The 19,046-nt window shown below is 39.9% G+C and overlaps 1 protein-coding gene across 3 annotated transcripts in view; it reads right to left on the minus strand.

Annotated features, from left to right (window-relative positions):
• The window catches only part of RPS6KC1 (ribosomal protein S6 kinase C1), a 105,808-nt gene that overhangs the window by 38,386 nt on the left and 48,376 nt on the right, over positions 1-19,046 (minus strand). For all 3 annotated transcript variants that reach the window (XM_038761074.1, XM_038761076.1, XM_038761075.1), the window contains 2 exons: positions 15,198-15,319; positions 11,403-11,495 (listed from right to left, as the gene is read on the minus strand). In XM_038761074.1, coding sequence (XP_038617002.1) covers positions 11,403-11,495; positions 15,198-15,319 — 215 coding nt within the window. The remainder of the gene's footprint in view (positions 1-11,402; positions 11,496-15,197; positions 15,320-19,046) is intronic.

Here is a 19,046-nt window from a genome sequence, read left to right on the forward strand (position 1 = left end):
ATTGTCCTACAGAGCACTTAGACCAGAAGACTGTGAAGCTGTAGCTTTGAGTCATCAGAAGGAGCAGCATCAGGAGCATCAGCATGAGCAGACTGTGTAGAGACACTTCTCTCATGTTATGCCATGAAACCAATCTGTTCTTGGCTGTTATATGCTCGTTGAAGCTGTTTCAGCGACGAGAAACGAAGTATGAAGTGTTGGATCTCTTCATGTTACCTTATAGCACTCACCCACTGCCATCTCTCAGCTTAAATATCCATTTTCCAAAAGAAGGCAGAGTGAGTGCATCCCTGGGCGATCCGCAGCAGGATGACTCCAAATCTTTCTTAGTAACCTAATGCTGTGCTGCAAGAGCCTCCAACAAAACATGATATCTCGAAGCAAAAGGGTAAGCAAACAACTCCAAGAGAGACATTGTTGCTTGGATTGGTTGGCAAAGGGGATTCACAACACAAACTCGAGCTGTTGCCAACCACTCCGGAATGAAGTAAATGCTCTCTTCAAGGCAGGTTCAGCGCTCTAAGCAGTCAGGCAAAGTCCTAAAATGGATGATACTATGGGACTTGATTGTTATGAGTCTGCAGGGTAGTTAACGCCAAACAGAAACCAATTCCAAATTCACTGAAAATATGCTACCTTCATGCTACCTTTAAATGCGCAACAGATAATCTTCCCCACCCTCAATTTACATCTCTGTACTTCTAAATAACCACTGAATTGTAGTAGAGTCGGAGGTGATCTTGAGAAGTCACCTGAACTAGTGCCCTAAATCTAGACAGGTGACTACTAAACCATCTGAGACGGGTGGTTGTCTGTAGTAACTTTAAAGACTGCCAGAGAGAGAGGCTCCATAGCTTCCTTTGATAATTTGGCCTACCCACTTAATCACTTATTGACAGGAAGTTTCCCTTTACATCTAAGGAAACTCCCTCACTGCCATTTAAGTGTTCAGTGGGCAAGAAGAAAATAACTAAGCATTCTTCTAATAACCATTCTCATTCTTGAAAACAGTCAAATAATTCCTTGGCCTTCTCTTCTCTCAGTTCTGATGACACCAATTCCTTGAACCTTTCCTGGTAGATCTTACTATCACTCTTTCTAATCATTTTAATTTATTATTAGGTTAGGGAGACATGAGCAGGAGTGGGGGAGGGAGGACAAAGAGTGGAAGGAAGTGAAGCTAAAACTGGAAAATAAGCATAGCTGAGTTCCAAGAAAACAGTCCATTTGAGATTCCTTTAAATGCACAGGCATTAGCAAATGTTTCAGTATGCTAATTTTTTAATTAAAAGATATTTCTCCAGTAAAAGCTCTTTCATATGCACTACTGATTCTTCATCAAACGTTACGTTCCCATCTTAACACCAGTATAGCCGGTGGCAGCCTGAAGGTTTGCCATCTGCTGTCACCCAAAGTCACTGTGGCCACCTTCAGAGCATATGCATCAAAGCCCTGAGATAAGAGACGGAAGGAATACTGTAGAAGTCAGCATAAGGGAAACCACAGACCCAGAGGCAGTCAGAAGGCAAAGTACCAGAAAAAACGAACACTGTAAACCATCAGTCGCCCTACCAAATGTGGACCCAAGGTCACAGGGGATAACGGTGGATTGATTAAAAGCCCAGAGAGATGCCTCTCGCCCACAATGGTCTTAATGTAACTAATCCCTGGAACTGCAGTTGGATGCTAACATTTTTCTTTAAATGAGGTCACCACATCAACTGACCTACACGTAAAACAGGCTACTGTGAAAACATTTATGTTGCCATATATGTTTTGGCATATGCCATATATGTTGCTATATGTTGCCAACTTGTACTTCCCAAGCGCTTAGTACAGTGCTCTGCACACAGTAAGCGCTCAATAAATACGACTGATTGATTTAGATGGACTTTAACAGTGGTGTACAGTTCATTCATTCATTCATTCAAATGTATTTAACGAATGCTTACTGTGTCTAAGCGCTTGGAAAGTACAATACAGCCATAAAGTTATGAACACATGCATGTGCTCCTCTGTGCTGAAGTGATTTCCTTGGGATTTTTTTTAAGGTCTATTTCTCTGAACTATCCTGAATCCAAATGCTGCAAGAAGGAAATAAAGAGTCAGAGGTTCTAGTCAGAGGTTCACTCCAAATCCTCTATCAGGTAATCCCTAAGAAACAGCCGTATACCCAGACACTTGAAAATGCAACCATTTTTTCCCCTTAAAAGATGTCACTTTTACATCACATCTGACAATAAATATGTATTCTTAAAACATCCCACTACATATCTAAAGAATTGCAAAAATGTGGGCATTTTTCACATTTTGTCATTTATTCTTTGTGAATTGAATTTACCCAAACCAAACATTACCTAGTATATTTACCAATTTTCACTTTATCTTATGCAAAATCAGCAGGGAAAAAACACATTTTTTGGATAAATAATTTAGCGGTTATATTTTACATAAAATCTGTGAAAATTCTCAACCTAATAAAATGTTCATAGATATCTTTAAGGTTTCTAAAGGGAGATAGTTAACACACATTAATTCAAAGCTACTGCACTATTAAGAATTCATGTACCATAAGAAGTATCATAACAAAAGCCCATTGGCCCTGCCCTTAATTACACTCAATTGATAATAATAATAATAATAATGGTATTTGTTAAGCACTTCCTATGTGCAAAGCACTGTTCTAAGTGCTGGGGGGATACAAGGTGACCAGATTGTCCCATGTAGAGCTCACAGTCTTAATCTCCATTTTACAGATGAGGGAACGGAGGCACAGAGAAGTTAAGTGACTTGCCCAAAGTCACCCAGCTGACAGATGGCAGAGCCAGAATTAGAACCCACGACCTCTGACTCCCAAACCCATGCTCTTTCCACTGAGCTACGCTGCTTCTCTAACCATAACTTGTTGAAGGCAACTAGGCTATGGTTTCTGGAGGTTATTACAATGCAGAATTGTACACGTAAACACTGTTTGAGTCCTCACCATATATGCCTTTACACACACTATTATGCCATTAGAGTTGGGGGGGGGGGGGGGGGGGGGGGGGAGAAAGACGAGTAGCTTGTTCCCATAATTAAAAACTACAAACTTAGGCATGATGATTATCAATATAAAGAATAATGGGCATTACATACTTTTTATTTTTCATGAAATCCTTAAATCATCATTCACATTCTGTTATGCCACGGGAACACTTAATGTGGAAATCCATCCAGACTCAGGCACTGTGGCTTATGTCTCTTGCATTCCAATGTTTGTGGCATAGTGAAAAACCTGGTGCCACACCTACCAACACCCTCCAGTCAAATGCCGCCTCCCTCCCCTCCTAGTTATAAAAGATGTTTTTCCATGTGGTTTTCCACTCCCACGGGTGCCCGCCTATCGCTAGTCATGCCACCCCATTTACCATCTTGATAGCGATTTAAGATGCTATTTCTACACTGGAGTCTAGTAGCAATGTAAACATACCTCTCTCCAGAAAACAAAAATTAAAAAAGAGTCATGTATTTCTCTCTCTCACAAAACCTAGTTTAAAAATCACTTAAATTCAATTCAGCAAAGTGGCAATGACCATGATCCCACTTCTTAACTATGTTTCATATTAAGATATGAAGCTAATGATTTAGTGAGCAATAAACCTTCTATCACAGGCATTGAGTTTACAAATAAGAGATCTTCATTTCTATATTTTTCAATAATTGCCCTATGTCTGTATAGCTATCCATTACTTCCTGAAATCAGTTTCTAAGGGGCAGGGAGTGCCTTTGTAAGTAGAATGGTTAGAAAAAAAAACAACAAATTGGGTCTGAAGCAGAATTACTGAACTGCCAGGAAAAATAAGCCACTTGTACAGCCCTTCTCACCTCCAAATGCTTTAAAACAGAATCTTTACACACGTTGTTTGTTTATTTTTGTGACTGGGTACACAGGAATGTGAAGGACATTTCCAAGGTTAAAAGCAAGGTTAGAACTCAGGAGCTCTAAACTTAAACTTCCAAACTCAGATCATGTCTTCCTGTACTAAAATAAACCACCTTGTCCTGGTTCTACAGACTGTGTTCTGAACTCCACTTGAGATACAAATTTAACTCTTTCTTAAACTTAAGCTTTATCATTACCAACCTTTTAGAAGAACACTCCATTTTCAGAAATATGCAGCAAGTCTACTGAATAATAGACGGTTAAGTCATTTTCTTCACTTGACAATAAAATCTAATTTCCCCAGATTTCCTCAGTCACTAACTGGAACGTGGAGACGTTTTTATGGCATTTGTTAAGTGCTTTCCGTATGTCAGGCACTTTATTAAGCACTGGGGTAGATGCAAGCTAATCACGCTGGACACAGTCCACGTCCTACATGGGCTCACAGCATCAATCCCCATTTTACAGATGAGGTAACTGAAGCACAGAGAAGTTAAGTGACTTACCCAAGGTCTCACAGCCAATTAGTGGCTGATCTGGGAATAGAAGCCAGGTCTCTCTGACCCCCAGGCCCGGGCTCTATCCACTAGACCATCCACTAGGCTGCTTCTCGATGACTGGGCCTGCGACCCCATATCACCGTTAGTAATGAAGTTATTGTTCATATTCTCACCATAGCATGCAGTTCCAAGAGCCTTATATCAAATGGGTGACTGCCGAGGAATCAGGCCAACAGCCAGAAACCACAAGGGCCTGTCAAATCAGCAAACCACAGCTCTCCACAAGGGCCTGACAGATCAGCAAATACAGCTCTCCCTATCTTCAAAGCTTTTCTGAAATCACATCTCCTCCAAGAGGCCTTCCCTGAGTAATTACTTATCTCCCCACCCTATTTCCCTCACAACTGCCACTTCAGCACTTTTGCATCACCTAAGCCCACAAACCCAAGCACTTTCACAAATCCTTCAAAACTCACGTGGCCCCTATTTGTAATTTATTTAGTGGGCCTCCCCACCTAGACTGTAACCTCTTTGAGAGGTTCTCCCTCAAGCACTTGGTACAGTACGCTGCGCTACGTAAGCACCCAATATATATTACTGATTGGTTAAATCCCATTATGTGGCTTCTGCAATCCAAAGCCACAGTAAGACGTACTCAACCATGGGTCTACTTAGCAAGATACAGAGGTGAGAAAGGGAAGATTGGGGATTTTTCTAGCACTGCCAGGATTAAAAGGAATTTCTCCAAACCTCTGTCCTACCCTAATGATGATGATATTAATAAGAATAAGAATGATCATAGCGGTACTAGTTACACACTGTGTTAAGTGCTGGGTTTAATACAAATTCATCAGGTTGGACACAGTATCTGTCCCACATGGGGCTCACAGTCTTAATAAGGAGGGAGAACATGCATTTAATCACCTCTAGACTTTAAGCTCGTTGCTGGCAGGAAACCTGTCTACCAATTCTGTTGTACTCTCTCAAGTGCTTAGTACAGTGCTCTGCACACAGTAAGTGCTCAATAAATACCACTGACTGATTGGTTGACTGGTTGATTTAAGTCATAGAAATTAAGTGACTTGCCCAAGAACATAGAGCACCCAAGTGGCAGACCTAACCCTCAGTTTCTGCAAGGTTTCTGAGGACCATGGCAGAAACCAGGGATCCCTGCTGTGGTAAACTTGGGTTCCCAAAGCCCCGTCTATCATTCCCTGTATATGACTTCTTCACGTCCCTCTAATGAATCATCATTTTGAGCTTCTTGAATATCACACACCTGGACTTCAGAGTTGAATAAGTAATTACTTCAGGACCCACAAATTCACCCCACTTTTGCCAAAACCCATTTCAACCTTCAAAATAATGCCCAAACAGAAAACTAGGCTCTCGTTTGGGTGATAACGTCAGATTTAATTGCTATTTTTTCTGTTTGTAGCACTGCCTGATAGCTTTTAATGGAGTTTACAGATTCCTTTTGTACACAAGTACAATGAAAATGTAAAATCCTGCATTTTAAATGGAAAAAACTAGCTTGAAAAAGAAAAATGCCAAGAGGTTGAGCTATAAGCCTGCTTAGTACTTGAGTTTTGTTGTACATTCATTATGGTGTGTTGAAAATCCTGAAACTGCTGGCAGAACACTGAACTAGGCCCTTAGGGATGTAAAGATGAGATTGCCCTAAAAGTTGCAATTTCATAATGGAAACAATAGACAGATCAGCATCATTGATATATGTATATATTCTCTCCTATGTATAATAATAATAGTAAGAATAATAATGTTGGTATTTGTTAAGCGCTTACTATGTGTAAAGCACTGTTCCAAGCGCTGGGGTAGATACAAGGCAATTAGGTTGTCCCACAACAGTCTTAATCCCCATTTTACAGATGAGGTAACTGAGGCACAGAGAAGTTAAGTGACTTGCCCAAAGTCACACAGCAGACAAGTGGGGGAGCCGCGATTAGAACCCTCGACCTCTGACTTCCAAGCCTGGGCTCTTTCCACTAAGCCATGCTGCTTCTCTATACATATACATGACGAGTATATGGATGAATAAATAATTTAAAAATAAATACATGAGTGCTGAGGTGGCTGATCTAACAGCATGACTAGGAAGGTTGAGGTATGATCAACTGAACATTCAGTGTACTTATTCCCACTTCCCTGTTTGTGAATATTTTTGTGTCTGTCTTACCTGTTAGGCTATAAACTCCTTGCAGGCAGTGAGAATACCGTGTGCTTCCACTGCACCTTATAATAATGAGAATAATTTTTTATGGTATTTGTTAAGTGCTTACTATGTGCCAGACCCTGTATTAAGCGCTGGAGTAGATACAAGGTAATCAGGTTGGATGCAGTCCCCATCCCACAAAGGGCTCACAGTCTTAATCCCCATGTTAAAGACGAAATAACTGAGGCACGGAGTTAAGTGACTTGCCCAAGGTCACAAAGCAGACAAGTGTTGAAGCCGGGATTAGAACTCAGGTCTTCTGATTCCCAGGCTCGTGCTCTTTCCGCTATGCCACATTCCTCTCATAATAATAATAATATTAATAGAATAAAAATCTAGTATTTATTACACCTTATTATGTGCCAGGTATTCCCAAATGCTTATTCCCAACAGATAATATGGCCTAATGGAAGAATGGTTCTCGGAGTCGGGAGACCAAAGTTTTGGTAACAGTAACTTATTCATCCATGGTCACACATCACTTGCCTGCTGCGTGACCAGGGATAAACTACTTAATTAACTTTTCTGTGCTTCAGAGTTTCCTCATTAAAAGTGCTTGATTGTAAGCTCTTTGGGGGGCTGGGATCACGTCTACTAATACTAATGTACTAAGCGTTTTATTGTAGTGTTCTGCATACATTAGGCACTCAATAAATGCTATTGATTGATTGGTCACCTTCTACCAAAGTATATAAGGATATTGGAAGAGGGAAGAGGGATACTTATGGAGAAAAGGTTTTCTTAGGTTTAGTCTGGAAGGCAAGTCAACATCAGGCTCAAAATGAAGGAATTCAAGCCCAAAACCTGCTAGGTGATCTTGAGTTAGTCTCATTACTTCTTAATTCATCTGAAAACCTGACCTTTTCAGCCACTCTCACACCTATGGGTCAGCTTCACTCATAATGGTGTTATCTTCAAATATGAACAGCAACAATGTTACACTATATCATAGCCTGAGAAGGTGGGTGAGGAATAAATAATTAATAGTTTAAATTATAAAAGCACTTTAAGCTCTTTGGTAAAAAGGAACTAGATAAATCCAGTATATGACTATCATTATGATAAAGTGCTTCTGAAATGACTATAAACGCTCATCAATAATAAATAAGAAATGCACTTAAATGCTAGGGAGAATGACTAAGGTAGCAAGGTATTGAGTACAATTTATAAATGGGTCCCGTACAATGGCAGTATAATAAATCACCTAAAATTAAACACCGACTACTAAATATCAGCACATCTACCTTCCAGGACTGTCAGTGACAGTCTAATCATGCAGGAAACCAATTTCTGGCAAGAGAAAAGGGGGCCAGATCAATTCACTCCCTCCTGCCCTAGAGGAGAGGATTGAACCAAGGGAAAACGTTCCTCCTTTGGAGAGTGCTACACCAATCACTCCTCCACTCCAAGTTACAGAGAAACTGAAGACCTCCCCCACAAGGGATCTGAAGTGGGTTAGAACAAGTCACTTGAGTTATCATCCTAGGTTGTAGTAACTCTGTAGCTGAGTAACATGGGCAAAGACCAGACGTGCAATTCACAGTGCACAGCTTCCCTGGCCTACTAGCTTGTTCCTGTGCAAAAAGTGGGAATGTGGCTGGAAGGGATTAAAAAATTTGAGGGGCTCAGCACAGGACGCTGACACCATAATCAATTCTTTGAGCAGGTTCTCGGTTCTGAACTCTCCGGACTAAGGTTCATCCGTCAAAATGGACTATATTTTCTGGGATCTGAAGTTGTAGTAGGATCGAGTATCACTTTAGAAATAATAACAATTGGAATTAGCCACTTAATTTTGGATGATTTACAGTTCTGTTCAGAAAACCGCTCTTTCAAAGGAATGTTCATCCTCAATCTATACATATTTTACCAAGCTCCACCACCAGCTAAAATTTTTGGATTACAAAGTCTTCCACCAAATTTCAAGGACGCTATTGAACTTTGAAAAATGACTGAAGAAGAACCTGATAGAGAGGAGCTCAAAGGAGTGCAAATAAATTCAGAAGGACTTAGCCTAGTACAAGATGCCTCATGAACAAAAGAAGCAGGCTTTTGTTCACCCTAAATCAAGTAAAATTTTCACAAAAGTTAAAAAACCACTACCTCTGTCAGCAGAACAGGTTTCTACTTCTGCAGCTTCCTGCATATTACACCTTCCTTATACAGTTAATGGTGGAAGGTCATGCTTTGAATTACTTCAATAGAAAACAAATAATATTTTAGTGATATTTATTGCTACAGAAACTGCACTTAGAAGAATTTCATGTTATTCTTCCAGAAGCTCAGGAAGAGATTTGAATTTATAACCTCTATAGGAAAACATATCCCATGATACAGCCGTTCATGATACATCCTCATTTTCAAGGACCATATGATGGTTACATCATGTGGTACACCTGCATATGTATATTTCATTTAAATGTTCAATTGTGTATTCACTTAATTATCCTATTTTATCTTGATATTCTTGAACAACTTCCTATTATCTAGTAGTAGCAACATTTATTTAGCGGCTATTTGATGTGGTACACTGTACCAGATGCTTGAAAACTACAGAAATGACATTCTCTCAGACCACAGAAAGCTCTTAAAGGGGGAGACAAAATATTTGTAGACAGTTTTTTTTGCCTGTCTGTCCCTTTAGATTATGAAATCCTTTGAGGGTCAGGATTTTTGTCTTGCTTCTGTTACATTTTCCCAAGTACTGAGTACAGTGCTTTGCACTCAGTATGTAGGCACCCACTAAATAGCACTGATGAATTAATTGATCTAATGTTTTATAGGATATCCAAATTCATATTATTACTGTTAATAATATTCTCCCATTCCAGGTGCTAACCAGTTTAAATTATATGCATTTTAAATAATTTTTTCAAGGTTATATTAAAACCAGCAGTACACATGAGTGTAAAATTTATTTTCTCTGTTACACTCCAGATTTAGGCTACTGGTTGTGATAATTCAAAATCAAATGACTAAGTACTGCCTTGACAATGGAGAAAAGGAAAGATCCTCATTGTTATGCTATGTAAAAATGCTAGAGGATTCATAAATCTATCCCTCTGCCTAGGGGCGTTTCTGGAGGAGCCAAATCATTTGTGGAGATTCAAGAATAAATTTCTGGCACCCTACTGCTGAGAGATGCATATCTAGATCTGTGTGGCTGTCCTTCATATTTGAAGATGATGCTATTGATGATGAGATCCCATCCATGCCTGAGGGTGAGGCTGATAAGGTCTATGTACAATCAACACTCTATTCCATACTGTAAACCCATAAAGACTTTCCCTTGTCTCATTTTATATTGCAACTTTCTCCCAGGGAGCTTACAAAGCCTCAATCAGTCATTTACTAAGCATCCTCAATGTGCACGGCAACAAACTACGTGTACAGGAAAAAACAAAAGAAATGGAATAAGCAGTTCCTATATTGATGAACTTAACTGTCTAACGGGGAGAGATCAAACATCTGCCTCTCCCACTAGACTGTGTTTGTTATATTGTATTGTCCCAAGTGTTAAATACAGTGCTCTGCACACAGTGAGCACTCAATAAATGCCCCCCATTGACTAACTGATTTTATAAGCAGCATTTGAAGAAGTGGACCCATGGGGCCTCCTCAGTGCCTGATCGCTGGCAATGATGCAAAGTCTTTCAGTAAAGAAGCGAGGCAGCTGATATCCACTGAGAGGTTCATCTACTATCCGACCCTCCTTGGGCCTGTAACTACTGGTGACAGAGTAACAACACCAAGCATCCCAGTGAATGTCTGGCTTCAGAAATGTCCTAAAACAGTAAGAAGAATGTGTTATGGAGAAGCACACAAGCCCAGCAACATGAAGACACGGGGCTTTCAAGGTTGATGGTGAAACAAGCCTCCACAAAGTTAAACGGTCACCCCCACTATTCACTGCCACTCTAGACTTTAAGCTTGTCTCTAGACTGTAAGCATGCTGTGGGCGGGGAACTGTTTACCAACTTTCTTATACTGTGCTCTCCCAAGCACTGCAGAGTAAGTGCTCAATAAATACGACTGACTGATATTCCAAATAACGTATGTTTACAATGGCTATGAGATGATTAATCAACAAAATAGAACCAAAGGGACTAATTACTGGCTCTATTCCCAGTTCTTTAAAGATCAATACTCTTGGTGTCTGAGAAAATGCAGATGCCTAGGGGTTTCTTAAATATGTTAATAAGAAGCCCCAAAATTCTATCTACCCCAGCACTTAGTATGGTGCCTAGCACACAGTAAGCACTTAAAAATACCAGAAAAAAATTCAGCTGGGCTAATTACTACGATTTTGCTTGAGCATGGGATTTGCTGCCTGGCCTCAAGTAGAGCAAAGCAAGCCATTTCTCTCCTTCAACCGCCAGAACCGTGCATAGACGCTACTGAATCTCTGCCTTCTACTACAGTCCCACATTGGTTTAATGCCTGGAAAGTACATGAACAAGTCTTTACCCTGCTGAAACAACTGACATTTTAAAAAAACCAGATCCCATTCTACTGACTGCCACCAAACATGTACCCTATCCTTTGGCTCAAATATATTTTGCATGACCTTACATGAATTGCTTAGATTAAAGCCTTTTCTCTTCTGCTTTTGTTATTTTAAAGTGCAAATGCATTTGAGTCATTTTCTCCTTTTGTTTCATATTCTTAAGATCCACAGCTTCAAAGACCGAATGTCAGCATGCAGTCGATTTATGACTGAACTCTTGAAGAGACACTGAAGAATTACCTTGTCAATCACCCCAAGGACTCTGAAGGCCTTCAGTTCCTCGGCAGGGCTCCTTAGGTTCCAAGAGGGCCTTGAACTTAGTGATCCTGGAGGCTAATGGAAGATATCAAAGATTATACATCAATCAGGGTGGTACTTGAAGGAAGACTGCCTGCTGAAGCAAATATCAGGCCGAAGGAAACTAAATTTATCATAAATCAGAGAGAAGGAAGATGAAAGGAGAAGTTTTCTGTTTGTCCTTAATGTTAAAAAAAGATGCAAGTAAATAAATCAAGATTGCACTGAAAACAAAATTTTTAAAAAGAAAAATTAATGAGTTGATGGACATTCCACAGCTATAATTCAATTCCAGGGCTTTGCAGCTATAATGAAACTGGGTAACAAATGGGTGAGCAGTCCAATAATCAATCACAGCCTTATATTCACCCTGGACACTACAGTGGTAATTTAGAAGGGGAGAAAATTAGAAAACAACTTAATAATGAATAAACTGTTAAAAAAAGCTGCCTTCCTACCTCGCTTGTTATCCTTGTTATTTTGCTAGAGCTCTGTGAAGCTGCTTAGCATAAATGCCCCTCTTAAGAAGACATGAATTTGAGTTCATATTCAGTAATAGGAAGGACATTCTTATTATTAATTATTAACCTTGATATTAAAATAACTCTACTAAAGGACCGGATGCACAAATGTTAGGTATCTAACATGCACTACTGAGCCAAAGCATGTAACAAGTTAATGTGATGCCAATTGGACTTTTTTTCCATAATGAAACAGCATGAGGTTTGCCATTTTTTTAGTCTCCTTTCACCCTGGGATGAGTGAGAATGACTACTGGACACAAAATTCCTAACTTTACTCCAAGAAACATTTTTGAGAAGAGAAAAATGGTTGGAAAAATGTTGCCAACTTGTACTTCCCAAGCGCTTAGTACAGTGCTCTGCACACAGTAAGTGCTCAATAAATACGATTGATTGATTGATTGATTGGACAGTGCATTTTGCACCTTGTTCTCAGTTGAAAGAGGCCAAGGAAGACAAAGAAGAAATTGTACCCACACCTCCATATTCTATTTGAAGAAAATGTACTTGGGCTAAGAAACTTTCAAAAAGTCTGTCCCCATTCCTTAGCTCCTAACCTAATTTGGAGTTAAGAATTAGATTCTTAACTTAGATCTTTTTCTCTAACACTTGGTATCATTGACTCATAAGGAAACAAATACTTTCAAGTTTCACCGTATCACCAATTCAAACTGCTTGACACACAAGAATTGCAGCAAATTATTATTTTAAAGGAAAAATTTAAGAAAGGTACAAAATGATACATAAATAAACCTTTAGCTAATTTCATATGACTTTGTTAATTTCCCTAGGCAATAGAAGGTTTAGAAAGATGAGAAGATGCCTAACACAAATTGAGACTACTAATTTGTATTTTCCTCCCACCTCAACATTGTCAAAAGCATTTATTAAGAACCAATCAGCATGTTCTGGTGTAATAAATACACCACAAAATCAACACAGGCATATTCTGAGCCTACAAGGAGATCATATTAAAGACTGACGACATTACTGCAAAAAGACGTATAAGCAGCATGATTTAGTGGCAAAAGCACAGGCTTGGGAGTCAGAGAATGTGGATTTTAATCCTGACTCTGTCTGCTTTGTGACCTTGGGCAAGCCATTTAACTTATCTGTGCCGCAGTTACCTCATCTGTAAAATCGGGATTAAGACTGTGAGCCCCATGTGGGACAACCTGATTACCCTGTATATACCCCAGCGTTTAGAACAGTGCTTGGCACATAGTAAGTGCTTAACAAATACCATAATTATCATTACACTTACACTTACATCTTACACTCAAGAAATAAAGTACAAAAGCAGAGGCAAAGGAGGGAGGAAAGTAATGGTGGGTGATGAGGGGGTACCGGAAGTTGAGAAAAGGAGTGGCCACATCTGTCCTGGTTATTCAGAGAAAGATTCATACTTTATCGAATTGTACACTCCCAAAAGCTTGGTATAGTGCTCTGCACACAATAAATGCCCAATAAATACCATGGATTGAAGGATAAGTATTGCCTATATCCTTAGCTGCTGATCTTTCTACCTTTGGCTCCCTGCTTTCAGGTTATTTAACTGGAAATAGGAGGGAAAGGAATGGGAGAAAAGAGGAGGATATAAAGAGGAGGAGAAGGGAGGATAGAAGAAATAGGAGTTAAAAGAGAAGTTGGGAAGAAGAGGAAAGCGAACAGAAAGAAACCTATTTCTTTCTCCCGAGAAAAGGAACTCTTTTGAGACATTCTGTAAATGTTGCAATTTTTACATTTAAAACATCAATAAACAAACCTAGCAGGAAACAGCATTTTCCAGACTTTTAAGAGATGTCCCCTTTCCTTAAACTGAATTTATATAAAAAGTATATTGTTCTCATAACATTCAAGACAGACCGGGATGAAAGAAAATTTTCTCTCTCTTTTTCATTGAGGCTTTTCAACTTCACTTCAAACAAGTCTTCTTTCTTTTTCATCTGAAACCTTCTCCTTAAACGATTCTTAGGGCCACCTAAGTATAGAAAGGAAAAGGGAAAACAAAGATGTATCTTCCCTTTTTCTTCCTTTTATTTTGAAGAAAAATTTGGACAATCGAAAAGTTTGGAATTTTTAGATTAACTAAATAAGAGCAGTCACTGACAATTACAGCTACCCAGGGTTGCAGCAAAATTTAAACTGGGGAAAGTCAGAGTGGAGAATGGTCCCAAAGGAAAAAAGAAAAGAGAAACACATGGAAAAGGACCTAGGGGGGCTACATTGTACATGAAAATCATTTGGAAAATACTTGCTTTTCCCAAGAAATCACAGTTTGAGAGAACATAGGAATCTGGGTTTTTATTTGGTTTTCATGGGGATCTATGTTGGGAGGGAATTCTCTACTAATGCTACTGCTCTGATTCCTAAGTGTACTGCTTTGAAGAACAATAGAGAGCAATCCAAATAAACATTTGATGTCAAAATAGAATTTGGGGCCTAAATGATTAACAGAGTTAATAGAAAAAATTTCACTTTGAACAACATTTTAAGCACTTTCACATTAGCTATCTCATTTATTATCCCCATTTTGTGGAAACTGAGGCACAGCAGGCTCTGGGGCATGCTGGGGCTAGAATACTGAATCCTAGTTCTTTTAGTCTGCAGACCACAGAGTCTCGTACTAACCTAGACCTAATTTCTGATTCCAGGCAGAGAAATCTATTGAACTAATGCTTATATTAAAAGTACATTTTTAAAAGGTTATCCCCAGCATTGTACAATTGTACAATAAAATTATGACAGAAAATTATTAACATTAGCTGACCAATGTGTTTTTTTGATATCCCAAATATGTCTCTCTTCTGACTGTACTTTATGGGGTCATGTCTCTGACTACACAGGTAATACTGGCTGCCTTTATTGATTAGGTGTGGAAGAGAGGCCAGCAAGAGGGGAAAAAGGTAGGTCTGTTTTGATTTAGGATTCAGAGGTTTTTCTGAAGTCTTTAATGCTTTTTTTCTTCCATAAGGAGGGACATAAAAGAACATTACTAATAAGGAAGACTTGAGAAAAATCAATATCATGTCCCTTCAGGCTTTCAAAAAATCTCACACTGGTAACAGAGGAAGAAGTAGCAAACCAACTGAGTAAGTCAGGAGATGATCAAGAAAGTCCAAAAGAAATAGCCAGCCAAGACAGACAGCAATCAAAAGCCAGAAAGTTCATTCACACTTTGGTTTCTTCATTTGTAAAGAAGGAAATAAAACCCTACCCTAGGTATGGTTCCATCATCCGGTTGAGGTTTTCGACAGAGACTGGAGAGTCTCTCAGCTCGCATAAGATACTCCGCTGTTCTTTTCTTCACTGCTTCTCGACGTGTTGGGCTTGACTCACCTAGGAAAAGGTACAGAAAAAAAAACTGTAATAAAAATAATGAAATAACTAGAAAGCAGGGAGAGAGAGGACTAGCAGCTAAAGACATGAGTGATACCCATCCTTCAATCAATTGTATTTATTGAGCAATTACTGTGTGCAGGACACTCCTCTATGCACTTGGGAGAGTACAAAACAATAGAGTAGTAGCATTATTTCTACATTCCTACTGGTCTTTGAGTCTGTCCTCCTGCACTTAGACTGTGAAGTAAACCCCTTGGGGGAAGGGGACCCTGTCTTAATTGATTTTCCTGTATTTAGCTCAGTGCTTAATAAAAAGCTATGCACACTGTAAGTGCTTAAGATAGGTTAGCAATGGTAATAATAAATCAGCCTCTGGTTAAGTGAGTGTATTATAACCCACATCATAGCTTTTTTACCTGCCAAAATGAGTCAAGGCAAGGGGCCTCCTAAATCCGGGCCAACTTTCCTGGTGCAAGTTGGGCCCAGGTTTCCCTACAGCCAGTCTGTGAATTCCTCCAGGGGCCTGGAGTTGGGGTAAGGGTCTTCCCAGAAATCCACGGGCCCACCAGAATCCCCAGGGGTCGGGGGTCTGACAACCAGTATAGCCTCCCCAAGACTGGTAGGAGCAACCAAGCCTGGAATGGACCTCCCCCACCCCATACCCCCAAGAGCTTGCAGTCACCCGGAGGCCAACCTGGACCTGGAATAAGCCAGTGGGCCACAAGAGTGATGCCAGGTTCCAGGTGACATCACCCAGCAGACTCGTTACTACCTAATGGTGGTAAGCTAGTGGCTTCTGACGTTCAGCAATGTTACCAGGCTGCCCAAAAATTTCAGATGGCAGGGGCTTGCCAGACTGCTGTACTCCCTTCTTCTCACAGGAATGCTGAGGATTGAATAATAAGTCAATCAATGGTATTTATTGAGCCCTTACCCTGTGCAGAGCACTGTACTAAGCGCTTGGCCTCCACCCCCACCCCCATCCTTACCTCCTTCCTCTCCCCACAGCACCTGCATATACGTATATATGTTTGTATGTATTTATTACTCTATTTATTTATTTTATTTGCACATATTTATTCTATTTATTTTATTTTGTTAATATGTTTTGTTTTGTTCTATGTCTCCCCCTTCTAGACTGTGAGCCCTCTGTTGGGTAGGGACCGTCTCTATATGTTGCCAACTTGTACTTCCCAAGCGCTTAGTACAGTGCTCTGCACACAGTAAGCACTCAATAAATACCATTGAATGAATGAATGAATACAATACCACAGAGTTAGTAGACACTTTCCCTGACCTCACAGTCTAATTGCCAAGAACTGTACAGTCTACACAACAGACATTTATGAAATAAATCAGCGCTTAGAACAGTGCTTTGCACATGGTAAGTGCTTAATAAATGCCATTAATAATAATAATAATAATAATAATAATAATAATGGCATTTGTTAAGCACTTACTACGTGCAAAGCACTGTTCTATGAAACTACAAAAGACATACTACTACTTCTTGGGCTACAGTCTCTTGGTTTTGGGCTCCAACTGCCGGGATGTCCATCATTAGTCCTCCCTTCCATGGCCATGTCTTTTGGGTCTTGGCTCCAAACCTAGGTCTACCACACACCCAAATTTAAATCATCATCATCATCAATCGTATTTATTGAGCGCTTACTGTGTGCAGAGCACTGTACTAAGCGCTTGGGAAGTACAAATTGGCAACATATAGAGACAGTCCCTACCCAACAGTGGGCTCACAGTCTAAAATATGGTGGCAGCTTCAGTTCCCCAGGCCAGTTACATAATTAGGCAAAGCTTCCACCACATCTTGTTCAAAAGGCCTATTTCCTTCTAAAATAACACCGAATTAGCCTGAAAATACCAGGCTAATGGAGCACAAAATTGAGAACACAGTTGTTATGTAATTAAATAACTTTCTTAAAACTTGCATTTTGCCACTCTCCTGCCTGTTTCCATGGGAACAAAAACAAGAACCGGAAGCCAGCAGCAGAATTGGACTCTTGTTGATGGTGGTTCCACTTCCATGGAAACAATGTCGCTTATGTAGCTTTGACGAAAAATCTAGAGCACACCAGGGCAAACATGCAAGAGACACGCTAACAATACCCTCCCACACCACACAATAGACCCTACCCCCCTCCTATCTTCGTTTATTCTCTGAAAGCTGGGGGGAGGCATGTGCATAAAGACAAGTTCAGGAATCGTGTAACAACAATAAAAAGTCAGATATTGATTTTGAGAACCCTTTAGAAACAAAATTCTCAATACCCTACCTAGAGAGGGAAAACAACTATAAATTTAATTTAGTTTAAATGTTTGAAAAACTGGAAAAAAACACATGATCCTTAAACTTAATTTTTTCTCAAAATGAGTCTGGTTTTTTTGGGGGGGGACGGGGGGGCACGTGTGAGAGGTGGTTTTTCATTCTGTTGCCCAGAGCGAGAGCTTGGTGAATTGTGGGGAAAAGGGCTTTCTAGGCAGCAAGAGCCAGTAAAATTCCCTTCTTCTGGGGCTCTTTCACAATTTGGCTACTGCGTTTTAATGCCTGTAATACTTAAAGCTCTAGCTTTGGAAGCTTACTATTGCTCAAACACCTCCCTTACCCTCTCAAACCTTTGAAGTATTTTGGATGTCTTCAATAGTGTGACTAAAGCTTACTTCACTTAAGCAAGAGACAATGACAATTCTATTTAGCATTTAGGTGCCTTTGAATTTTTGCTTATCCTTTCTTTAAATGGTGTCATTCCTCTCTAAGTTTTAGACACTGCTAAGTTTTGGATTGATACTGTGCAGAGTGAAGGTTCAATAAATACCAATGGTGATGATACTGGAGTCCAAGATCCTGAATTAAGCAAGAGGAATATTGCTTAAAAAACACTTCCTATGCACCTAATGTATTTGCCGTCACCTATGCACTTGGGTCTGTGGCCCTTTAGTACTTTGATACCCCATCCCCACTGCATTTAAATTCATATCCTTATATTCCGCTGCTTCCCCACCCTGTAACTTATTTGAATGTTGCCTACTGTATTGCAAACTCCTTGAGGGCAGGAATTGTGTTTACCAGCTGTATTCGACTCTCCCAAGCACTTAGTTCACTGCTCGGGACACAGTAAAGCAACACTAAGTGCCACTGATTGATGTGAACCATAAAAACAAGACTCAATTTTTGAAATTTAAACCTGTTACCCCATTTTAACAATAATAAAACCCCAAAATTATCCCCACCCTAATTACCTCCTAGCTCCCATCTATAGAAGACCCTGGTCTCCTCATGCTAAGGAGAACCTACCCTGCTGATGGTGTCTGATGCCACGCACGTGCACATGAGGCATTTCTTCCACAGGGTAAACTTACAAAACTCATTATAGCAAGTACAATCTATTGGGAGATTTTCATTAAAGAGGAAACAACACCAGCATCAACTTGATTGTAATGCACAGAAGCAGAGGACTACCTCTGGATAAAATGGGCATTTGAGCATTTTTCAGTATTTCAAGATATCTCGCTTTAAAGAGGTGTCCACGGCAACAAACACAACCACTCTCTTGGAAATAGTATACTGGATTCTCCATGGTTCCAAATGACCAATATACGTAAAATCCTGAGATACATCATGCAGTGAATGCTGATGTAGCCTTGGATCTGTAAGCATCCTCGACATTACAACCAATTGCTACAGGGAAGAGAGGTCCTTCTCCACCGC

Source organism: Tachyglossus aculeatus, chromosome 19 (genome assembly GCF_015852505.1).
Source record: "Tachyglossus aculeatus isolate mTacAcu1 chromosome 19, mTacAcu1.pri, whole genome shotgun sequence".
NCBI lineage: Eukaryota > Metazoa > Chordata > Mammalia > Monotremata > Tachyglossidae > Tachyglossus > Tachyglossus aculeatus.